We start from the raw sequence: 25,479 nt of genomic DNA, 5'->3' as shown, positions 1-25,479 counted from the left end.
TTCAATCCAGTTCGGTATGGACCATGTTGTATAAAGTATAATCATGAACTGGTCTTTCAAGTATAAACACGTGCATAAGTACAAAGTGCGCCGAGTAGGCAACTAACATAAGTATATACCGGGTTACAAATTATACGACAAGTTCTACGTCAATAGGTCAACTTTGCCAGTTCGCTTTTATTTTACCAAGAAATGCTTTTTTAAATTTCCTTCTGCTGTTTGTTCCTTCCACCCCTGTGATTACAAAGATTTGATTCGATCGTTTGTTCATTCGTATATCTCTTATCTAATTTTCGGTCGCAACCTAGTAGCCAACAGTCTAAAGCACTAATTGAACGGGGCAGTATTCCATCTGGGAAAAATAGAAGTCACAATCGGATCAAGCGTGGAAATTATGTTGCAACCAATATTCCTCCTCAAAGACCAGAGCTCTCGCTACAAAATCCCTTGCCTGCCCAAGGATATGGGCATAATACATGGGTTTAAAAATTATAGTAGTGCAGTCAAAAAATGTGATTAATCGAAAAAGTTCACGTGATTTTATTCCCATATTATTTGCTTTACAACTTACAGCTGATAAATTCATTAGTGTCAATAAATTCGAACCAATCATAAATAAATGTCATGACTTCAGACTTTAATTTTGCAGCTTGTGTATTTAAACCTTCAGTTTAGAGCTTCAGTGTTCAAGAAAACATATTGCTTTATTCAAGAAGACTGAGTTATAGAACAAGCCCTTAACCCTTTGGCTTGTTCGAAGGCTTATCTGATATTCCGATGGCGGCCGTCCAGGCTTTAGCTCTAAAGGAAGCGGGCCGATTTCCTATTAGAGAGGGTGTTAGTCGGCCTCTGGTGTGTCGCATCTCCAGTCAGGCTCAACTAAATGCACGTAAAGCTGAAAATATGTCGTTTGGACCCGCCAATCCCCGAAGACGAGGACTGCAGTCCATAGCCTAGTTAACTAAGCCCGTATTCACAAGGCTGGGACACACGGCTAATGGCAATATAGCATTTTCGGTGTTTTAAAGATTTTTTATATTTACGGATTTTAAGTTTGCCTTGGAATACTAGTTATTCAGTCACAACTTAACCATCAAATTTATCCTAGTGACTGAATCAAACTAGCTTAGATTTCTAGGCTATGCAGTCCGGTCCAGGCCGACCTTCAGAGCTTTAGCATATCGGATTAAAATTTATGCATCTGGGCGCCAGAGAATTCGAAGGCTCAATCATGGAGCCCAGAAGTTAATATTGGTAGATCTTCTGTTCATCACTTTATTTCGTTCGTTCGTTCGTTCGTCGCTCGCTTTTCGTTTTCTCCTTTTTCTCCTTTTTCGTACGTTTCTTATAAAAAATCCGACACAAGCATTTCTAATAATATTGTAGATCTATCTATATGAGGTAACCGAATTTCCAAGAAAAATTAATGTCTTCGATGATCAGTTTTCAACTTCCGCTTAATTTCACCAGTGACGACACCTTTTTCATTTATATATGATTCTAATAGCTCTCACAAAAGATTTAATCATATCACCGTTAGTCAGCAAGAATAGAAAAATAGATTGCTCTGAGATAGAGTTTTCCAACCTCTTCCCCGTGTATCCCAGGCTTTATTTACGTTACTTATGGACGCCAGAGAATATCTAGCGCTATCGGTAAGCATTAAAAAAAGCTGATGCTAATACGTAGGGAACGTCGTTGAGAGTTTTCAACAGCTTACCACCTTCTTCAGCAAGCCAATGAAGCAAAAATGACATCACCTGTTGGTGACATTTGATACCCACAAATTCCGCCTCTTACAAAACAGTCTCAACATTTACCTCATAGAACGAAAGGTATCACCAATCACATGAAAAAAACAGAATTTCATGTCTCAACATGTTGTTGTGTTCATTCCACCAGAAGACACACAGAGATTTCATCGAATTTTTTCTTGCTTGTTTTTTTGTTGACATTTACCATCATATACACATATTATAGATTTTACTGCAGTCATGTAGTCTCTACACACGACTATAGAATTGTTTTCTAATTTTCATTTGTTTCGAATGTTTTCATTTCTTCACTATAAACGCATGATCACAATCAACACCCGTGGGCTGGTAAGAACATTTTCCTCTCTTTGATACTTTATTTCGAACTTTTTCTGGACCCTTGATCCCCTTGACTCTGTAAGTACGACGTTTATAAGAAAATCCAAAATTTTTGAGGCCTTCGGAAATTCTCAACTCTTTGAGTTTTAAACTTAAAAAGTTCTTAATGTGTTCTTAGTTTCACCATTTTTTAAGTTAAGTGTATTTTTGGACATTTTCTTAAGAAATCAGGTATTTTAGAGTCCGCAGTCCGAGTTCTTAATTTTTCGGTCATCGAAGCCTTGTGTTCTTATATAGTTTGTTCGGAAAATAAAGAAATGTGTATGAAATCTGAAATTTAGTCTTCTAGAGTACTAAAATATTTTTATATATCTGAAATATAGGGGCTTATTACTAGTCTGAATCGCAGACCTCTATAGATATACTTCCTATATAGTATTAAGCAGCCTCTATAAGCAGGGAAATGCTATAAGAAACTTTTTTCGCTAGAGCAGAAGCCTAGCTTATTACTGGAAATGATAGTACATAAGTAAAAAAAGTTCATTTTAGAACTATTTCACCCAAGATTCTATATATTCGTATTTTTATCGATTTCCACTTTGACACAAGGAGTTCTGAAGGTTGAAGTGGGGATAAAAATTTCTATTCTCACACTTTGGGAAACAACAATTTCAAATCTCATCTAAATAACTTTGAAGGTCACGATTTTTCCCATTTCGTTTTCAATGGAAATGGTTATTTTTTCGCAAATCGGAATAAAATTTAATGGTAGGTATTTTTTCCTACAGGGATGATTTCAGCCAAATTTTCAATGAGGAGACAATCCCGCCGGATATGTGAGACAGGGGTGTTCTAGCACCAATCAAATAGTTCTTTCACTTCAGGTTCAACAGAAAAAGTTAAAAAATGGTTGAAGTTGGACGAGATTTGTCTCTATTAGACTCCAATATAAAAGTTCAGAGTGTCTTGATACGTGACCAAAATCTTTTTACCTTAAATTTTCGGACATGCAGATATAGACGAAGTAATAAATTAAAATGAACTTTGAACATGAATAGATGATGTTATCTTTTTATTGTTATCTTTTTACAAAAATGATGTCACTTCAACTGAGAGAAAGTTACATTTCAAATAGTCTAGCATGCTAGACGACTTAACTCAGTAAAAAATATGAAGTAGAAAACTTGACAGGAGCATCAATATAGTCGTCTAGAATATCCCGACATAAAAATTTCTCGCTTTCCACAAAAACGTTATAAACGACTGGATTCCCAGTCTACATTTCAAACTATCATATGATTGATGTGATGTGTTCTAGGAATTTCACTTAGCATTGAGAACTTTGACACGAATGAAAACGAATGAAAATCAAACTGTTTGACATGACAGTGCATTAAAGGGAGAAATTTTGACGGGAATTTAATTTGGTGGATGCCCAAAAAAGTTTTTTCAGACGGAATTTAATTTGGCGGATGGCTGAGAAAATTAATTTTGACGGGAATTTAATTTGGTGGTTTTCGGCCAAATCCGTCAAATTTTCTTTCCGCCAAAATTTCTTCCTTTAATGTAGTGTGTCTTCACACAACGTTGCTTAAATCACAATAGGGGGACGATTTATGTATCAATGTAAAAGTTATCACATATCCGATTAGACTATGCTATAGTCTAAGACAAATCACTATCTAAGAAATAAGCCCAAAGCCGAAGAAAATTCGCAAACCGCCATATATTCCCGCCTTTACTATCATTGTAACGGACAATAACATCGTCTAATATCCGATGGGATCCCCAGCTGGAATTTCACATTCTTTTAAAAACTACACTGAACTCTAAGCATCACTCGCAATTCGTACACTTCGCAGGGTAAACATTTTTACTGGCTTATTGTAACGAGAATAGCCTAGGTTTGCGAAATGACGGGTATGTTTGAGCCAAAGTTCGAAAAATCGTCGACCCTTAGAGAGACTGAATTGTAAAGATTTTGTCCGGTTTTTGACATTTAGAGCCAAAAATTAATTTTAGTCCAAATTTCAAGAATTTGTAACCATGTGAGGGAGTTGACTTTTGATTTTCGTAAGTTTGGAGCCCTTACAGAGATTCAATTGCTTTTTTAATGGTTTTTGTACCGATGGATTTTCAACAGTGTGAAAAGGGAACCTTATGGCTTGCTCATATCCGGCAGCAGCCATTTTGCCTGAAGAATTTTTACCAAAACCAAATACACTGATTAGGGATTTTTGTGTAAGTAAATTAATGTAGACTGAAGCAATAAGCGTGTATGATCAGATTAAGAATTTAAGTTAAACCGTCCACCACGAACTAGAATTTTATTGCGGGTGTATTAACCACATAAGTATTCAAAGAAGCGAAAATGGAGTTCGCCATCTTACGGGTCCCGGTCGGACGTAGATTCGCCGAATCGCTCACCTCGACGAGCCGAGCTCGCCTTACTTACTTTCGTTGCGCACGGCGTCCAGATTCCTTGGTCCGTGTTTCAAGACGGGTCACATGAAACCATTATATGACTACCTCCGGTTTTTGAGTAGAGGTCAACTACTACTCAAACTACCCTCATATTGCCTTGGGAGTGGATTTCTGCTATCTTAAAAACCGTAACCTTACAAACCGCCACACAAACCCATCGGTCAATTTGCCTGACTGCACCCGGGCTGCCGCTACAGGCTAAACCCTATTATATTATATATATTATCATTAGCTTGATAATAAATATCAAGCTTTTTAGGGGGTTCCTATTCTCAAGGGGTGTTTCCCCACAACCCTTCTTGCACAACTTTTTATCTGGTCTAGAGTTAGTCTGAATCGCAGACCTTTACAAAACCCCAGGTAGTATAAGGAGCACGAATCCGTTAGTGGATGCCAGCAGCCTATAAGTCTAGAGTAAATTGGCGGAATTGCGGAATCGGGTACCCCCTGAACCCTCCTTCCCCAGATACCACACCCCTTTCCCATGAACTGATTAAGAAAAAGGGGGTGTGTGGGGTGAAAAACAAATAAGATAAACAATCGAATGAATCAAAGAATGAATCATGCTCAATTACTATAACTTTCTGTTTACTCACATTCAGCATGGTTCATTTGTTTTCAAGCATGGTAGATTTTAAGATTACACCGGGTGATTGCCGGTAGTTTTACCCGAAATAGGGGAAATTAATTCAAAATACAACGTCAGCACAAAAACCCCAATCCAAATGCATAGTAATTTTTTGATGAAAGAAGACGAAAGAAACCAGCACTTTCTGACGTCATAATTGATTTTTTCATAGTAACCCACACGGGGACGACAGCTGAAGGAAATGAATGAGCAATTGTGCGTGGTCAAACGTAATTATTAAAATCGGAATCTAAAATCTTCGAATTTCATTGAGTGAGTGTGACCAGTATATTCTAACAAATAAACACAAACACTCGCTTTCGAACTTCACCATATCGATCGGTCAAAAAGAAAGAGTGTCTCTAAAAATCTTTGAGACTTTTTTAAAAATATATACCTTTATCATTTTTCTTGACCTTTTTTACCGAAATTTCGGTTTTTGGCAAGATGAGTGCCTCCTTTCTTTAGGACACAGGTTTGTAATGTTTTATTTCTTTTCTTTTTTACAAGTTACATGACCGGTTTTTTGTGGTAAAAGTTTTAAGTGTGTTGAGCGAGACCGCGATGTCCGATGGATGACCGATAAAACTTGATGTTGATTTTCTTTTCCTTGTCTCCATTCCATTCAGGAAATAATTGGTGTAATATATTCTCTAACTGTTAAAAATTATGATCATTGTACTCTGGTATGGTAAATTCTGATGATTGATATATATTAAAGAGTTCGGTGAAAGTGTGTGGAAAACAGGAGGACCCTGCCGACGCACCGGACTGTCCGGTGTATTTGTCCGGTGGCAAAAAGTATCCTTTCGCCCGGTGGGAAAAAATATCCTTCTCCGACACCGGACGTCCGACTTCCTTAAGTCCGGTGTAGAAATTGTCCGGTGGTAAAAAAGATTCTCATTTTACACCGGACTTTCGCGTGTCCGGTGTTTGTTAAGTCCGGTGCGTCGGCAGGGTCCTAAAACAGGTTTTAAATATTAGAAAACTTGATAGATGTAAATGTATTATATTCCATTTATTAGTCCTGGTGACGTCCATAACATCCTACCGTGAGATCGGGTAACTTGCATCAGTGGAGGCTAACATGCCATACCGTAAGGTGGTTCTAATATCGACATCCCCTCGGTTAAATTCCGACACCCTTCTTTAGAGACAGGTATAATATGAAAGCTTGAATCACTGATTGAAAAAGAATTATTCCTCTCTGACTATTAAGCAAAGAAAAACAGTTTCAACCTTTTTAAAGCTGAAAAAAAGGGTGTCGAAATTAGAGGAGGGATGTCGACATTAGACTAAGTTACGGTACCCCTCAAATGAATGACTTGGCTGGTCATTAAAATATAAAGTTTAATCAAAACAAAATGATAGAGTAGAGCTGAGAGCGGAGCTGCGCAGTTCATTTGTTTTGAAATTTTGATGCTTTGATTGGTCAGTCATTTGATGGCTACGCAAGTTTCCCTCCACTGATGCAAGTTACCCGACTTCACGTTACTATTTTGTGTCTGTGTTTTGCAGTTTTGAAAATTGGTTTTCAGGCTTTTCCAGGAAGAGAAAAAGCAAGAGAGCGACAAAACACGAACATAATAACTTTTTTAACGCACATCGCGCGCAAAATCTTCCACAACTTATTGAAAAGCATGGGTTTTGTGATTATAGTCTTTGAAAATTTTAAACAGACCATACTACTGGAGCTTTTCAAAATTTATTCCTCCAATATGTCAATCCTTGCAACTGCATATGGGGTGTACATAACAGGTTTTCCGTACCCAGTCATTGAATTAGTCTATTTTTTCTATATTCAGGCACCACCAGAGGTTGTTGGAAGTTCTTACAAGGACACATGCTCAAACACAAATTCTAAACAATCAAAAACAAAAAAATTGTAAAATTGTTGCAGGAGACAAGATTTCAAAAGATCAGTGATTTATTTTGGTACAGTATATATTATTGGATTTTATTTTAAGGGACTCTGATGGCTCCCAATATGTCACCTATAACAATTAGGAACACTAATGCTAAACAACTTTGTAATCAAAAAGATAAAATTGAACCTCCAATTGAAATTCAAATTGAACATGAAATTGATACAAAATTATTATCGATCATAAATAATGGATACAACATTGCTAAATATTACATCCCATATCATTTACGGTGTAGTTGTAAACATGAATTACTTCAAGGACTCCCAAAAAGTTTTGTGGTGCCCCCAGCACAACCACCAGAACTTTACTTACGAGTAGCAACTTTTTCATATGGAATGGAGAAAAAATTTGAAGCATTTTTCGAACAGATCCCTACTCACATGAAACTGAAAAATGAAAATGCTAAAGAGATTTTTATTTCACTATGTAGACGAGTTGTAAGTTCAGACGTTAATTGGGGACGAGTAATATCAATTTTTACAGTTGGAGGTGCTTTTGCAGTGCATTTTGTAAATAAAGGACAGCTAGATATTGTAAAAAGTATACCAGGATGGGTTCAAGAAGTATTGGAAACAACTGAAGGTCTCCCAGAATGGATTCAAGAGCAAGGAGGATGGGTAAGGGACTTTTTATTTTTAAACTTTTTTCTAAAATTATTCATGGTAACTGTGTGATTTTAGTGGTTATATATTATTTTCTTTCCTTTGTTATGGTCTCAACAAGAATCTATCAGTGTCTGCACTAACAGGCTTACCTGTTAATTGCTTCACACATGCACTTTGAACCACTTATATGGAGCTCAACAGGGTTTTATGGTCAGAGGGACCCGTATATTATTGAAATGGAAGAAAAAAATTGAATTTGAATTGCATGAAATTTCAGAAATCTTTCTTGTCAACAGTTCCAATGTGTTCACAGTTTTGTCAATATGTTGATTTAGGACTGATGTTTTTTTTCATTGCAGTGGTCTATTTTTTATTTCTAATTTTGAGCAATTATCAACTTTTCAAGAATTGATACGTCTATCTTAGGCTTATTTTTTTTCTTCACGAAAGGAAAAATTATAACCTGTCTGAATCATGTTTTGAGAATTAGAGAAAAAACTAGATGTGTGTAAATGATTCTGGGAGAAATTTTTGTTTTAAAGAAATTTTAGATTTTGTTTTTGTAAATCATCATGTAATTCAAAACAATCGTTCACACTTCATCATTCATTTATTCTTTTTCATTCAATCTTTTTCACATTTTGAATGTTTCATAGACCACCATCATGGATTTATCATCCAGCTACTGTTAGTTATTCATTCATCATTCATACTCCCTACACAATGATTTCCAATTTGTATATGAGAAAATGATGATTTGTTTCTGTCCGAAAGTGAAAGTGGTATTTTAATGAACGTGGCATTGCTTTCTCTTCTCTTTTTCTCATCATGACATGATTTTCTTTTTCACATACGTAGGCTTCTTTTGTAAATCGAAACTTTATCAAAGTGAGGGACTCTATATCAATATTTGATTTCTATCAATTTCGATACCCTTTATTCTTCCTTATTATTGAAATCATATTACATCTGAATGAGTTTCCATAATATTTTCTAATGATAAATTTTTGAATTTGAGAGTCAAGTATTTCTCATTGCTAATAACGAAGTTATTTTTCCTTATGTAACACCAGATTGATGAAAGGAAGTCTTCAAAATTTTATATTCTTTTATCTCAACTCTAAATGCGAAAAAAACAACTTGTACACTAATTGTTTAAGCGGTATTTTGGGAATGACATATTTAGCCTATTTTTGCTCAAATAAGTGTCTAATGAAAACTGAGAAGATATATTTGGCTCCAAATTTTATCATCAAAACCATCTAAAACATTCTTAAAATAGATAGATCATTGTGTGTTATCTCACTTTTTTTATGTATGGCAGTATGATACAATGCGACTCTACAAAATAGAGGGATGGCTTTTCTGAAATAATCAGGTTTATCAAAAAATTTTATTCTAAGTTTGAGCCTCATTCATACATAATGAAGGACTATTTTGTCTGTGAAGTTTTTGGTAAGAATCTTTTGAATAAAAGTCATATTTGGCAAAGCAAAAGTGAAAAAATATTAATGGATTCTTTGAAGATCTATTTCAGTTCGTGGGCAGACATGCATCTGTTTATTCATTCATTCATAATCAAAATCGACATGCTTTATCAATATTTTATTCACCACAGCAGCTTCTTATAGTGTGGTATATCTCTTTAAATTCAACAGCTGTATGTCTCCTAAGGTTTTGCTTTTTTCACTAACGTACTCCAGGACCGAGGAAAAATAGTCTGATCGAATAATTGTTTAATGTGCTCCTTATGGTCTTCTATGTGATTGAAATTATCCAACTCAAATATTTCTGATGATTGAACGCTCAAAATCTGAATCAAAGTCAAAACAAGACATTGTTTTTTCTTCGAGGTTAAGAGATGTCAATTTAGATCGTTTTGTCAAAACATTTTTTAAATCTTTCTACTTTTGCTCAATTTTTGATTTCCTTTTGTCCAATCTATTTCCTCCCTTCTAAAAAGCTTAGACCGAGAAATTTTTCTCAGTTCCTTCTTCGAACTGTCCACGAATCACTTATTTTCGTCCATAATTATAAAAAGCTTAGTTTTGACACTCCTCTTTTTGACCTTTTCAATTTTCGTATACTTGATTGAGGGCTAGAAAAAATATATTTTGTAAACTGATAAGCTCAAGAAATCGATTTAGTATGTACTTTTTCTTTATAAGAACCAGTCAAATTTTCTGAGGCTCGGCTGTTCTATTTCTCTGGCACTTTGGGTATCAAATTGTTCTTATCTTGTTCTTATTTAAAGGGTGAAATTTAGGTATTTTAGGCTTTATACTCAATTTTTACAATTTTGACCCCTAAATTGCTTGAAATTGAGTAATTCTAGACTCAGCATTGTTTTTAAAGTGTTCTTATTTTTGGGTGATTCTAAGCCTCATTGTTCTTATGAAATTGTTCTTATATGAAGAAAAGGGTTTACTCACTCATTCTCACTCATCTTTTGGCATTTAGTGTCCGTTTTCATGGCTTTCAACGCTTTACAAGGCTTTCAACGCTTTACAAATTAATGTTGTTATTATGGTCTTAAAGTATAGTTTTAAAGGAGGCGTTTTTTCTAACCAATAAGTACACCTTTTAACACTGTCAATTCCTGTCACTTAAAAACACAGTCAAAGTCGAGATGTTGTTAAAAAGTCATTAAAAGGAACCATTAACATTCCAGTCTTTCGTTAATTGAACAACATGCGATATTATCTCATGTTTTGACCAATAATAAGTTTTTTTCTTTCACAAGCCCACCTGTATGACTGCTTTAAAGTGATTTTCGGTCAATTTTATAAACTCGATCTGTATTTAGGGGCACCCCTTTGCTATCATCATTTATTGTCGGCTTTCTATTTAAATTATTCACCTCGAAATAGATATTCTTTGAAATTGATCCTTTTTTAAAGTTTTCTACAATACTACGGTATAATGTCATTTCTTACAATTCTTAATAAATGGTCGAAGATCTAACACTCCTTTTGTCAAGTATGTCTTCATACTTATAATATACCGGTTTACCCTCGAGTAGTAATCATTGTTAGTAAGATATCCTCCAAAACCTCGAGTTTGGTCGAGTCATTTGTTATTGATAGTCTACTGACAGGGCGCCCTCCCAAGGCCTCCCGAAGGTGACGCCAAAAATTGTCTGTATAAGGTACTAGTCTATCTGTATCTGTGGTTTCCTTTGGTTGTTACAGGAAATGACGCTCTCGAGTTCTTGATGATTTCTGAACGTTCGATCATCTCTTAATATGTTTATGAAGGAAATTCACTTATTTTTATGTGGTCATTCCACTCTTGTGTAAGAATTTCAAGCTTTATAAGGTTTATAGGATCACTGAGTGCTAAGACGTATCACAGTCTTCTGAGGACTAAGTAGTCTATAACTTTCGATGGAAACATTCTAAAATTGTTGTTCTAGTTTGATTTCAAAAGCTTACATAAAAACGCAATTCTTTTACCAAAGAGCTAAAGGACTCGTTATGTTCTTATATAGAAGTTTCTTAATCAAGTGGTATCAATTTTCGTTTTTACTTAAAAATGTCCTATGTACGATCTCTAGGAAGCTATTAAAAGATCATTTTTTGAACGATTTCAATTAGATTGCATGTCGTTGATAGCTTCTTTACTTTCACCCATCCATTTAAAAAGCTTTTTTATTTTTTATTATCAAGTACCTGGTTTCTACTTGACTTATTTCCACGATCGCTTATGTTTATTGCTCTAAAACTGTTCTCGAAAGTTCTGTTCCTGTCATGCTACCAGCTATTCACGATATGCTCCATTGCAATGTCTTCTGACATAACATCACGGACCCAAAAGCTGATTGGTTGTAAGTGACGTAAAATCAGTCAATACGTGCATATCATGAATTTTCGTAAATGAATTACCCAGAACCTTTTACAGCATTAAAGCCTGCTCCGAAAAAGGCAATAACTTAGCCAAACGAGATGTGCTCTATTTTTATGGTATAAATGGTCCACTTATCTTACTTACTCACCTAAAGGCTTTAGCTTGTCTAGTAGGTGTATGTAGTTTAAATTCATGTATGAATTCCTTGAATTTAAGAAAGGTTTTTACAGCTTTGCTTTTATATTTTCACAGCTTTGCTCACAATCCTCTACACGCTCCCCCTTAAAACAAATAACTTCAAAATCTTTCGATTGACGACTATTTGAATGTACTCAAAAAGCTCTTCAGAATTCTCCATAGAAGTTTCTCTTCATCGCTTCCCGACCAATTACGTCAAATATCTGTTTGGTTTTTAATGCTTGCTTTTTATCATCTACATACGTGGACCTTCTGCTTTGATTCTTGCCGAAGTTTCGTAAATTTAGCTTTGCTTCTTTGGATAGTGTCTTGTTATTTGCCTTCAAAGAACGTGCTAGAGTTCTCATTCAAAAATCAAAAATTTTCCACTCTAATAACCCTCTCTAGCGAAATATTTCCAGACACCTAATAAAGGTTGTGTTTAGTTTTGTTTTCATTTTTAAACAATGAGGAGTTTGCGTGTATAATATGCATAAACCCCGGTGAAAGCGTGAATGTGTAAATCAACTGTTTGTGAAGTCCGCTTAAACATGAATTTTCGCGTTTGCTTTCTACCAAGATTCTTTATTTCCGACTTGGAGGATATCACATTTTTAATGATTAACCTCCTGGAAATTATCCCCGGAAATCAGGTTTCATCCCCGCGGACGAGCGTGGATATTCATACTTTAAAAATGCTAATTTCCTTTGGACATATCGCGATATGGTAGGAGCATATTAGAGATAAGGAGTTGTGTAATATTTGTTTGTAATATAAATCTCTCATTCAAAGATATTCAATCTTTCTCTGTTTTATTCACAGGAGAAATTATCATTACGCTCCAAAGATGACCTGAACAATGCATCATGGTCTAGTTACGTCACTGTCGGCTTCGGAGTTGCCGCCGCTGGAATGCTTCTCTTCGGCTTGAGTAAATAGAGCTCGATGACGCGCCAAGCCATCCGGAAGTCATACTGATGGTGCGCTATTTTGTTCAGAAGTGATGTGACCAGGTGCGTTTTCGTCAGAAATGGCTAACAACGAGGCGCTGTTTCGTCGCCAATTCCACTTCGACGTGAGCGGGGTCTCCAACTTGTGTGAATGAAGCGCCAATTCTTCAGTTATTCATAAATTAGATACATATCTAGGCTATTGAGATCAGAAATTCAGGAAAGAATTAGGATGAAAAATGAAACACAATATCCTTTGGTTTCTTCAAAAGTTAAAAATTCCCTTCCCAGGAAAAGCAGTGCTTGTTTTTCTTTCGCTCTTTGTGTTCTTTTTCCCAGTCCGTAGTTGTGTTCCCCTTAGTGTGTTTGGTAGAGTATTTCTTTGTCCAAACCCAAAAAATTTTCTTTTGTTTTATTTGTTTGCCTTTTCTTGGACCCTGGCTCCTTTTCCTTTGATATTGTGTTTCAATTTGGTTTTCTTACTATCTATTCGATAATAACATAACCCAATTTCCGATTTGTTTTCTTATTAGGGAGATAACATCTTTGGTTCAAGACCTAACCTTTTTAACAAACGAATACATAGGCCACAGACTGCCTTTCTTGTAGAATGATTCTTTAATTCTGGAATCTAGAAAGTATTTTAACACATTGATTTTAGCTATGATTTAAATTTGAAATTGCAGCACGACTGAAGTAACATTTTTAACGAAATTGTCTTGATTTTGCTTTGAGACTGAAAAACTTAAAACAAAAAACAAAACAAATTCATAGAAGCGATTCGTCGTGTGAATTATATCGGCAAAAAGATGTTGTCTCTGTTTTTTTAGAAGTAAGGCCTTATTTCTATTACGTCGGGGGCCATCCACATAGTACGTCCGCAGTGAAGGGGGAGAGGGGGACTAAGCAAAAGCGTACGTCTATTGTTTAAATGACGTCATTTCTATTGCTCTCTGCGTACAAGGGGGAGGGGTATCCAATATTTGAAAATATTTTGCGTACGTACTATGCGGATGACCCCTTTATGAAAAGGATTCAATTTCTAAGGACTCAAGATCTCAGCAGCCTTTTTCTGTAAATGTTCGACCAACTTTGGCCCTTTTAGGGACAAGGTGTTGCGTAATGGAAATAGGGCTTTAAACATTTTTACAACTTTATGTATATAATAATGGCCCATATAAAAAGAATATTTTATTTTAACGTCAGCCCAGTGTGTATGTGGGGTGTGTAAAAGCCAGACCAGACAGAACTTGATATAAAAGCTTTACTCGTGTGAAAATATTTAAAATGCAGGACATTTAGTGTGGGTGTGATACGTAATGCTTAGATCAGCATTATTATTGTGCTAGCTTTCCAAATCACTCGAAGTTCAGGAGAGGCTGAATGATACCAACTGAAATTTTTTTTTCAATCCGATTTTCTGAGTGGTTTTATGGAATTTGACTTAAAAAATTATAATTTTTCTTGACACTTTGCTTCAGAAAGACTTCAATAGTCTGTGATATGATGAAACATAGATGCCTGTCATGTCCACAAGCGCCACGGCTTCTTTTCACTCATTTGACCTTTTCGATTATACTTTAAGGATAAAATTCTAAAACTTGTTATTTTATTTTTCTCTCTCTTGTCGGTAATTTAAAAAAACTTTTTTTAGTTCTTCATGATTGAATGATGTAAGTAAAATAAGCTGTATTTCTACTTTAAATCTCTTGAATGATGGGAAAATAAAATGAACGAATGGTCTGTGCTAAATGTTTATCTTGTTTTCGTGTTCCTTGACCCCGCTCCATTCACTTGTTATGTTTTCGACCCCCCGCCCCAACCTTATTAGGACCTCCCGTTTATCAATTTTAGAGAATATTTTCAGTATCAAAAGCATAGTCCCTAATTTTGCAATAATTAGCCTGATTCAGTCAACCGTTGCCATATTTTAATGTATTTAGAGGTAAAATTTCTCGTGATTGTTTTGTTTCGAATTTTCCTCGTCCTTTCGGACTCGGAAAATTAATAACAAAAAAATCACTCGTGCAATTTTCGAATTGTACGAGTTATCATGTGATTACGAGCTAATCGCACTACTTTTTCCCCGTTAGGAAAAGTAAATTCCACTAAAAGTCATATTTTTCTCTTCTCTCTATGTTATTCTTTTATTGTTGTTTATAGATTTTCTTTCTCTCAAAATGAATCTCGAATGCAATTAAATACAGGATGCAATTAACGATTAATTGCTCTCATTGAAGGAGCGCCAAATAAGAAAAAATAACTTATCGTGCGATTAAAGGTCGAAATTGATGTAACTCTAGAAAATCTTTGTTATTAAAAGGGTCAAAAAAATTTTTAGTCGAGTGTGGGTTTTCTGGTGGCTTTTGTTCTTTGGCCCAAAAAAACCTCTACAAGTATCAGCCACATGTGATTCATTTCAAGGTAAAAGAAAACCTATACCTTATTGGTATATATTTTCGCGTGTTACAAATTTTCGCGGGTACTTAATTTCGCGAGTTTTTTGGTCAATTTTCGCGAAATTTAATACTGTTAAAATTTTTCAAAATTACAAAATTGCGAAATTAAATACGCGCGAAAAATTTCTTCTTAGTATTTTGTTACTAATTTTACATCAAAAACGTTGTGTTTCAAGCAAAATCAGTCATTTTCTTGCTTTATATTCCCACTTTCTGAAAATACCTAGTGTAGTGAATCGCGAAATTTAATACACGCGAAAATTTTCCAGAAGTCGGCAATCGCAAAATTTAATACACGCGAAACAAGTTTTTTCGAAAAAATTTCGCGATTCGCGAAAATTTGTAACACGCGAAAATATATACCAATATCAATAAGGTAATTCTATCGGACTGAGAGTGGTCTGTTAAACGTGGTACTCTGAAAAAACTATTTGAAGGGTTGGGTCAGTTTTTTTCTTGTCGCCACAACATATAAAAATTCTTATCTTTCTGGGGTCGTTCCAATACCCAAAAGGAATCTCCGGGACAAAATCTGACCACAGCCTTGCTAAAAGAAACTTTTTGAATAACCACCAAACAATTAGAGTGGCCATAGCCCCCAAATTAACAATTTTTGGTTGCGCCTCCTTCACCCCCCCCCCCAACTTACAATTTCCTGTCGTGGGCCCTGATTACTCCATCTTTATACCCTAATCAAGCCAAAACTTTAATTGGGAAAAAATAACTAAACCCTTTTTGTCAATACCTTAATTAAAAGAAAAAAATTTGGCAGGAATTTAATTTGGCGAATGGTCAAAAAAGTTTTTTCAGTGGGAATTTAATCTAACCCTAACCCTAACTCTAACCCTTATTTAATTCGACTGGAATTTGGTGGATGGCTCGAAAAATTAAATATGGCCAGAAAAAATATAGCTCACGTATGATGGGAAATGAATACAATAGTTTAAATTTGCGTATGGTAAAAAAAGCAACATTTTTTCCTTTAAGGTAGTAGTACAGTAATAATTACAAACACGTTAACAAAACACCCCAAAATATATATCATTATATCCCCAATGGTGTAAAAATCATATGCTACAAAAAGTGTACAGAAAAGTGCATAAAATATACGTACAAATAAATTAAAAATCATTATTTGCAATAAATAAAATTATGTATATCAAAAGAATTAAGTTTTTTTATGTACAATCCTAAAAATATAGTTGACGAAGAAAGGAAAAAAGGGTAACATACATTGTATTCCAGGCTACGCTAGTGATGGACATTAAAGACCATCTTAGTCTTCATGACTATCATGTATTAAATACATGATAGTCATGACGTAATTCTACGGAGAAATTCCAGTTTTGAACCGTAGTCGCAAATTTTAAACAACTTTTCCTTAACTGGGGTCATATAAAAAACATTAAATCACGAATAATAGGAGCATGAATGTTTTTTGTTCCAACAAAACCTCCGCCAACTTCATCTATCTTGATCATGGTACAAATTACTTTAGGCGTACAAACTTTCGCGAGCAGAAACTTTCGCGATTTTCGTAAATTTTAGCCCTTTTCGCAAAAGTAATTGTTATGAAAATTCATCAAATGGCAATTCGCAAAAGTGTATGCATCTTTAAAACTATTAACTTTAAATTAAATATAAGATTTATGGCACTTTCTATCCTGTTTGAAGCCTTATAAGTCAAAAGACACACGAGTGTCAAGTATTTGTCCCTTTAAGCCGTTTTTTCATGTGAAGATTTTATGACTTGATTCACGAAAGTTCATTGCATGCAAAAAAGATTTTTCGTCAAATTCGCGATAGTAAATGTCGTAAATTTTACGAATTTTCTAATCGCGAAAATTTGTACGCCTAAAGTAATATAATAATTTAACATATAAACAAAATATTTAACGTGAATTATTATTTTCAAACAGTGTTCTCATCATCATCCACGCCACTCGCCGCTCCCTGCGCTGCAATACTTGCTCGTTTATTCGCTTTCTTCGATTTCTGCCGATCTTTTAAAATCTGAGCACGTGTTTTATCATCGAGTTTGCCTCGCCCACCCGAACTTCCTTTCTGTTCGTCTCCCGTATTGTTATCTTCAGCTGCGGACTCGGGCTTCGAGGACTCTCCAGCACTAGCCTGAAATTGAATGACATGTATTTTTCACTCAAAATTATCAACTTCTCATTTTTCGTGGGTAGGTATTAATGGATTACTAATCGAAAAGTTTCAACCGAGCTAGTGACGTATTGGAACAAACTTAGGTCTGAATGAGGTCCATTACAACAAGCGAATATGATATGGATTTATAGAGCACGGATATCGATTCGCCCAAATTCTTAGAATTTGGAGACGAAAATGTCATGTTAAAATTTGGCCTTTACGGAATCAAAAAAATCCTATCGTCTAAAAAAGGTCAATAAAAAGGGAACAATTTGGAAGACAGGCTAACTTTGAAAACAAAGGTAATCCCGAGGGCGGGTTGACCATTGACGGTAACCCCTTTGAGACGAAGGCACTTTGGTAACTCTGGATGAAAAAGTATTTCACCTTCCAGTAATAGAGAACTAGCTAAATTTAAAATTTCTAAATTTTCAGTTTGGACTTTGCATCATCGAAAATCTTGAAATATTTTATAAAAATCATAAATTTTACATCCATCGGGTCGTAAATTTAAGGGAAAACACAAATATGTTCAAAGTTTCTACCCCTATTACCACTGGGCTTAATAATTTGATTTTAACTACACCTACGTTTTGGGGGCCCCAAACCTGCGTTTTGACAACCAGGGGTATACTGTAAAAATTTTATCAAACAAATTTATGCCCAAAACCCTCTAAATCACATTTCCAAACTATGGTCAAAACTTTGTTTTCATATCTTAAAGATATCTCGAGAAATCGCGAAAATTTTAAACCTCCGTTTTGGGGGCCATTAGAGAAAAGCTACCTATCTTTAAGCGATTGAAAAATATTGTTGAAATTTAAAATTTTGAAAAAGAACTTCTGGGAAATAAAGTAGAGATGTTAAAGGTTTTCATGCAGCATAAATTTTTGTAAAACTTCTTTTCCTCTAAATTTGAGAGAAATTTCAAATTTGATCGACGTTTCGGGGGCCAGATACTGTACTGACACTATTGGCTTCCTTCAACTACACATTTTTTATAACAACAAACTATATATGAACATTTAGTATAAAACAAATGTTAAGAACAAGTTAAGAACACCTGATTTCTTAGGAAATTGGACAAAAAATGCTCGAAAAATGATGAAAATAAGAACATGTTAAGAACATTTTTATGCTTCAACCTCAAAAAGTTAAGAACATCCAAAGACTTCAAAAATTTAGCATGTTCTTATAAAAAAAACGTATACATTATAAATACCTGTTGACTGTTGCTTTCTTTAAATTTCTTTTCCATTTCTTGAGCCAGTTTCTCCATCTTGTCGTGATCAGCATCCTGCGCTATGTTAGCAAACGATTTGTCCTCTTCATTCCCTTCCGTATCTGGCTCTGCGGAGGGCGTGCGTGACGACTCTTTGGCGCCAATTGTTCTTTCATGTTTGATACGGTTAACACGTTCACGAATTTGTTCAATTTGTCTCTCACGTTCAGTCTAGTAAAATATTATGCAAAATTATCATATACCAATCTTATAGGAACAATTCAAGAACAATGCCTGGAATAAGGCATGGCTTCATCCCAGGTTCTAGGTGGCCCATATTGGAAACTATTCTAGGTGGCCCCAAGATATTAAAAAACAATAAGAAATAAAAAATTGTAGATATACTGTATCTTTTGTCAAGCGTAATCAAATTCAGCAGTTTAAAAAAAAAGCTGCTTATCAAAAAGCAAACAAAAGGAAATTAAGTTTATAACAAAAGATTTATTGAAAAAGCTTTGTAGGAGGTTGCAAGCTTTTGTAAGTTGGGGTGCAAATCCCTTGCCAGGCAGTTCTAATCATTAGCTTTTTCTAAAGATGGGAAAAAGAGTTTTTGAATACACACAAATTTTGAAAAAAGCAATTAACTAGAATTTGGCCCCAAGTTCAGTTTGTAAAAATTTAGGTCCCCTCAGTAGGTGGCCAAAAGACAGTAGGTACCAGTGGCCCTGAGACCTTTTAGCCCCCCTCTACCAGGGAGGGGGAGTGAAGCCATGTCAGGCAAATTAGTGAAAATAGTGTGAAAAACCTAAAATGCATTGCTCCAAAAAGTAAGAACAGGATAAGAACAATTTGAGGCTGTAAGTACCAAAGCAAAAAGAATTAAGAACAGCCGAGCCCAAACAAAACTACAGGTCATATTAAACATACTCTTGTGTGCTTAATTGTAGGGGGGGGGTACTCCAGATAAAAATCAACAAATGGGGAGGAGTCATTTAAAGATCCCTAGGAAAATGAAGGTTTTTGGCCAGCTTTGGCACTTCGTAGCATAAAGTCATTAAATGGGGGGGGATCATTATAAAGTCATATGACCCCTCCTACCATTAAGCTCACAAGAGTACAGCGGAAAAGGATTTTGCATTTTAGAGGATCATTCATGCGAGAACTGCCCTACCTTCTTTTTATCTTCCACCATTGTCTTCTGTCTAGCGCCCAGTCCCAATAACGCGGCCGCTTCTTCGTTACGAGCTTCCATTTTACGACGACGTTTGTCTCGTAATTGTTTAACCTGTAGAAAAGTAAAACGATAATATTGTTCTTTAGAGGTTCATAATTGCATAGTTTACAGCTCAAAATGGCACAAAAAAGTTCTGCGGTAGGAATAACAAATTGACACAAACTCGATTTTGTGCAAAACTCCATTGTTGTAAGCTTCGGCAGTTAAAACCCGTTTGCTAATTAGCTTTTAGAGTCTTTTTCACATGGTCTATGGTGACAAGATATAAACGTTAAAGACAAATTCGCAAAAATTTCAATTGATTAATGCTTTGATAACCAAAGAAGGATCTATCTAAACTTGCTGGCCTGTAATTCTCGTAATGAAATAGCTTGCCCCTTTTACTTAAAACACCCAGAATGAATTGACGTTAACCGTCAACCACAGAACACATCTCATGAAATATCCAAAAAGAATATCAAATGAAACATCAAAATTTCATGGCTAATTTTTGAACAACTTAAAGAAGGTCTAGTGAAAAAGAACCTTGACATCACTTCTTCTTGATGAAGTGAATTATTTAAGAAACTTTTCAAATGACTTCAATAAAAAACTTCCCCATTTTTATTCAAACAATATTAAGAAGTATCGAAGTCAACCTAGCCTATATTAGACGTCACCCGCGTTTTTTCTACGCAATTAACGTCTATTCATGATATGCACCATTGCAATGTCTTCCGTTCCACCCAATAGCTGATTGGTTGAAAGACTGCTTTTACGTCACTTCCAACCAATGAGCTATTGGGTCCATGATGTAATGTCAGAAGACATTGCAGTGGTGCATATCATGAATTCCACTATGCAACTTTTTCGAATATTTTGAGCCCATGTTTTCGGGCTCCAAACATTCGATTTTTTGACGTCACTTTAAACTTTTGAAGCCCTTGCAGTAGGGAAAAATCGAATTTGCGTCAAAACACTTGAAAAGCTTCTATTTTTCAAAATTCGTCAAAGTGGAACTCACTAAGAACCCGGGGGGGGGGGGGGGGGTACTTAGGCAAAAATGGGTGCTGGGTATGTGCGTGCCTTAAGGGTAGGGTTTTTCACCCTCCCAAAGTCTCTCTAAGGGTTACCAAAACAACAAAAGTCAAAATCAGTCTCTCTAAGGGTCGGTTTTTTCACAAACTCGGGTCAAAGAAAAGTGAAAAGTCAAAAAAGTGAGAACATTTTTAAAAAAAGTGAGAAAATTTTTCAAAAATTAGAGAAATTTTTCGAAAATTGGAGAAATTCTTTTAAAAATCGAATTTCTTTGGCCCATTATAGAAATTTTTTGCGAAAAAGTCTCTCTAAGGGTTGGGTTTTTCTACACTGAGTCTCTCTAAGGGTCACCTTTTCACCAAAATTCAGTCTCTCTAAGGGTAAGGGTCCAGAGGTCTGGCACGCACATACCCGACACCCATCAATCCTAGTACCCCCCCGGGACTAAGAAACAAGATGAAAATCCCGGTTTTTAATGAGGTGTTCGCTAAAGTCAACCCAAAGTCAGTATATTACAATAACCATCTTGCCGAACGCTTGCACTAAAACATTTTTGTCTCACTTACCAATTCCTCTTGTCTCGTTTGTTCTTTGTTGATTTTCATTGCCATGGAAGTTTGTTCTCTCATCATCATGGATATCATCTCTTGTTTCTTACTGTCCGAAATCTCAGCCGCCTGCTCCACGCGCGTCTTCTCGCGCTTCATTCCTCCGCCTGTCGTGAATAAAAGAAAAGGATGAAGGACATTAAATCCAGAAAATTTTAATAAAAATATTTTCTGTTCATCTCCCCGAGTTTTTAGAATTGCTTATGATTTAAAATCTGTAATTTTTGCAGATGGCCTATGTTGGTATCTTCTCAAGTCCCCCCAAGAAAATCAAATTAATTTTGAACAAAATTGTCTCGCGAAAATATCTGCTTGCGAAAATTAAAGGTAATTCTTCTCCCATTCAACTCAATTTTCTGGAACCGAACCTTTTTTTCAACAGTACGCTGAATGAGAGAAGAATCATTGTATCAATCTGTTACCTGGCAACGGTGGTCTTTCTTTCTTCTTTTTCACTTGTGGCGGCTGTGTTTCTTCAGTCTTGTCTTCTTCCTTTTCTGTTGGTGGTTCATCAAGTGTCCCTGGTTCAGCTGATTAGAAAATGAGAAATATATTTTGGTTAATCACATTGGGTTTTTCCAGAAAAAAACCGTATACCCCTTGTTGAGGAGGTCCATTTCCGTTCCAAGGGGAAAAGGTTTGATATATGACGGAATTAGATACAAAAATCTGTTAAAAATAACTGGAATTCAAGAGGGGTTTAAACCTGAAATTGCCTGGAATTCCAAGGGATTACAGGATTTCCAGCCACAGAGGGATGGACCTCTTCAACAAGGGGTATACGGTTTTTTCTGGAAAAGCCCATTATTTCTTCCCAACGTTAAAGGAATATCAGCCCCTTTTTCATCTTTTCAGTTTCAGCAAAAATTCAGAATTGAAAACTTTCGCGAGGATAAATGGAATACCTTCATTATTATTTCCTTCTTCTTCTTTCCGCTTCTTAGCCTCTTCTTCTACTTTTTGCCTCTGTTTTTCAGCTTCCTCTGCTTGTCTCGCTTGTTCAGCTTCTTCTTCTTGCTTTCGCTTTCGTTCTTCACGTCGCTTACGTAATCTCTCCTCCAGCTGGTGAATTGGAAAATAAAAGACTGTTAAAAACAAAATCAGGTTAATGGATCTACATTTATCAATAGCGTCATTGAACTGTGAGGTAGAGCCAAGCATAGATTTATAAAGCCCGAAGGGTGTTCCGGGGTTAGGTAGGAAATTCTACTTAGGTCTCGTGACATTACAATAAAATTTCAGCGCTTTAAAGCACGACATCTAGCCCTTTGGGCTTTACAGAAATCTGTGGAGCCAAGTAACAATTTTCTACATCAAGTCATATTTAAGAATAACTTGAATTTCAAAGAATTGAATATCTTTCCCAATCCCACAAGTTCACAATACGATAAGTTCTTAAAACCGTTTAGTACTACTCAATCCACTCCTAGTTAATAGTGAATACATAAAATGCGGGGATCACCCAAAACCTTACCGAGTCTTTCTGAGCACCTTGCATAGCCATGGTTTTCTCACGTAGCATGTTGCTTCTCTTCTGAGCATTGACAATCATTGCGGACGCCATGTCGCTTTCAAATTCTTTTTCGTCACGTTTTCGTCGTTTTTCTAACATGCGTTCCTTAGCACGTTGCCTCTGTTTCTCGATTTGATCTTGAAGGGCCTGGGAAGAGAGAATGGAGAAAACATGGAAGAAATGAGACACATGAAAGCGGATGGACCCAACCTCGTTCCCTGTGCATCATCAGCTTTTTGATGCTTACCGATAGCGCTAGATATTCTCTGGCGTCAATCAGTAACGTAAATAAAGCCTGGGATACACGGGGACGAGGTTGGAATTGACCTAGAAATGGAAGGATTCAAGTTAACCCCATTCCTGAGATCTCTTTTCTCAATGAGGGTGGGGGTGGAGAAGGGGCGTACGAGGCTACTGATTTCCTAAATACCGAGGAGTTTTACCGTGATGTTCGAAATTTAAATATTTTACTTCCATTGCCTATTTCTGTTTTGTTTTTGAGTCATTTGGACGAAATTTAAGATTGAAATCACCTCATTAGCAAGATTTCGACGTACGAACAAAAAAAAAAAAATCAAAACAAAAGAAACGAAAACCTCGTACGTCGCCCCAACTTCTACTCGCTTCCTTTGGAAAATTCAAAACCCCTTTCTCCTGAGGGTGCTGTATGTTATTACTTTGTAAATTGCAGTTTGACTGGACGCACAGAATCGAACGAAAAAAGTGGAATTTCGGTAATAAATAAATCAGCTTAGATACCTGTCTCTTTTCCTCTTCTCTTTGTTTCAACTGTTTCATGTATTCCTTCATTTCGTCATCACTCATGGAAGACAATTTCTTTTCTTCTTTTTCTTTTTCCATTTCCGCCTGGAATTGTTCCATTTCCACCTGCGCTTCCGCTTGCATGGAAGCATCCTCGTCTTCGATTTCTTTTTCCAGTTCCTTTTCAATCTCCGTCTGTCAAAAGAAAATTCATTCGATTTTCCAATATACAGTCGAAAATTTACGAGTACTTCAATAAAAACCAAATTACTATTGACAAAAAAAGCCGCGACGGCTAGTCGTGACGCCTACTATAGGATAGGATAGTCGGAACTAGAAAGTCCAAACATTTTTTAGTTCTTATCAGCCTAAGAAACTTGTTAAAAAAAAAGAAAAATATTATTTAGGTAAGTTTATCATCTTTTTCAATTGACACTACATAATGACTAAAACTCGAATTCAAAGGCAAAGAAATCTATCTCGTCCTTATCAAAAAAAGTTTCAAAATCCGATATACTTTTGACCAATCACAGGCAGTTGCGGTTGCATCCCATGAAAGATGCTACGGATCCTAAGGGTTGCCCCCTTCTATTTTGGTTAAATAGCGATACAAAGTTACCCAGCTAGCACAAAACGTTGTTTCAACGGTCATCTAACGTTATATGGACGTTATGAACATCAGATAAACGTTGAAACAACGTTGTGTGCCAGCTGGGTAGCGAATATAAAGCACTATCACCCTTTTACCTCAGACTTTCTCTTCTTCTTTTGTTTATCATCTCCAAACATAATGACAGCTATGTTGTCATGGAAACCACAGCGACGTGCTTTTCGTTGGTCGTTCTTCATCTTATCCAGCATTTCGTTATCCTGGTATAACAGTGGTCTTAAAAATTAACTTTTTATATGACGGAAAATATTTATTGCTGTTCTACGATACGATAAGCGAGAGATGCTAGAGTAGTAGTGAACCCATTCTATGTAGATAAGTCTGGGTTCAAAAATGCGAATTATTTAACATACTTCGTAGAAAGAACAAATTAAAGCCGGTCTCCACTTGCGCACGCTGCGATCGCACCTTTTGGCTTCAATCCTTTTTGCTTGGAAAAAAGATTACGTCATAAAAATGTAGCGCGCGCACATTTCAACTTTTTCAACCGTTACGTCAGATCACGCCAGCAATGGAATTGCTTCATTCTTCTTTTGACCAATAGCGTGGAAGCTTTGCTCGAAAAAGTGCGATTGCAGCGCGCGCAAGAGAGACCGGCCTTTAGTCCTACCGATTGAGCCATAGCTTGTAACAAAGCGTTATTCTCAACAGTTTGTCGTTCTTGTAGATCAGCCATCATTTTGACTGACACTTCTTCTTTCAGCTTCTCCTCGCCGCTGTCCTTCAAAACTGGATCTGCTTTCAGGTTATCTCGCGTTTCTACCATTTTCAAAGATAACGCTTCTTTCAGTAAATGACTTTGATCGGAACGAGTGCTGACGAGCGTATCATTGAAATTTTTCTTTTCATCCTACAGATATTTAAGATTCTTGTTATAATTCTAGACATTATAGAAATTTCTGGAAACTATTATTAACTAGGCCAACATGTGGATTGTACAACATAAAGGGACAACCGGGCCGGGTGTAAAAAAAAAAAAGTTCCTTCAAATTTTAGCCTTTTCTGATGTTTCAGCTCATCACTAGAGCGTAAAAATAATTTTTTTTTTAAAAATGAGAAAAAGCAGAGTGCTGCTTCAGGGAGTTAACCCTTTTCAGCTTATCATCGAACCATTTTCAAAGATCTTAA

The 25,479-nt window shown here is 35.9% G+C and overlaps 2 protein-coding genes across 3 annotated transcripts in view; one reads left to right on the top strand and one right to left on the bottom strand.

Moving 5' to 3' along the window:
* The first annotated feature begins 1,950 nt into the window (after positions 1-1,950).
* On the top strand, positions 1,951-14,464 carry LOC136799804 (bcl-2-like protein 2). 2 transcript variants are annotated; one of them, XM_067056523.1, is made up of 3 exons: positions 1,951-2,102; positions 7,011-7,750; positions 12,585-14,464. In XM_067056523.1, exons 2-3 carry the CDS (start codon positions 7,181-7,183, stop codon positions 12,699-12,701), a joined length of 687 nt encoding a protein of 228 aa, XP_066912624.1. In that variant the 5' UTR covers positions 1,951-2,102; positions 7,011-7,180; the 3' UTR covers positions 12,702-14,464. The 2 variants fall into 2 exon arrangements, with proteins under 2 accessions (XP_066912624.1, XP_066912616.1); XM_067056515.1 differs by lacking the exon at positions 1,951-2,102 and adding an exon at positions 5,512-5,680.
* Positions 14,465-16,991: 2,527 nt separating this feature from the next.
* Positions 16,992-25,479, bottom strand: part of LOC136799782 (trichohyalin-like) — a 63,401-nt gene continuing 54,913 nt past the window's right edge. Inside the window, exons 35-44 of the mRNA XM_067056493.1 lie at positions 24,962-25,201; positions 24,429-24,551; positions 23,679-23,876; positions 22,881-23,066; positions 22,312-22,468; positions 21,829-21,936; positions 21,365-21,513; positions 19,719-19,832; positions 18,548-18,778; positions 16,992-17,301 (exon numbers count right to left, since the gene is read on the bottom strand). Coding sequence (XP_066912594.1) covers positions 17,083-17,301; positions 18,548-18,778; positions 19,719-19,832; positions 21,365-21,513; positions 21,829-21,936; positions 22,312-22,468; positions 22,881-23,066; positions 23,679-23,876; positions 24,429-24,551; positions 24,962-25,201 — 1,725 coding nt within the window. The 3' untranslated portion in view covers positions 16,992-17,082. The remainder of the gene's footprint in view (positions 17,302-18,547; positions 18,779-19,718; positions 19,833-21,364; positions 21,514-21,828; positions 21,937-22,311; positions 22,469-22,880; positions 23,067-23,678; positions 23,877-24,428; positions 24,552-24,961; positions 25,202-25,479) is intronic.

This window comes from Clytia hemisphaerica, unplaced genomic scaffold (genome assembly GCF_902728285.1).
Source record: "Clytia hemisphaerica strain Z4C2 unplaced genomic scaffold, Clytia hemisphaerica genome assembly, whole genome shotgun sequence".
NCBI classification, from domain to species: Eukaryota; Metazoa; Cnidaria; class Hydrozoa; order Leptothecata; family Clytiidae; genus Clytia; species Clytia hemisphaerica.
This window is presented reverse-complemented; position numbering and strand designations above follow the sequence as displayed.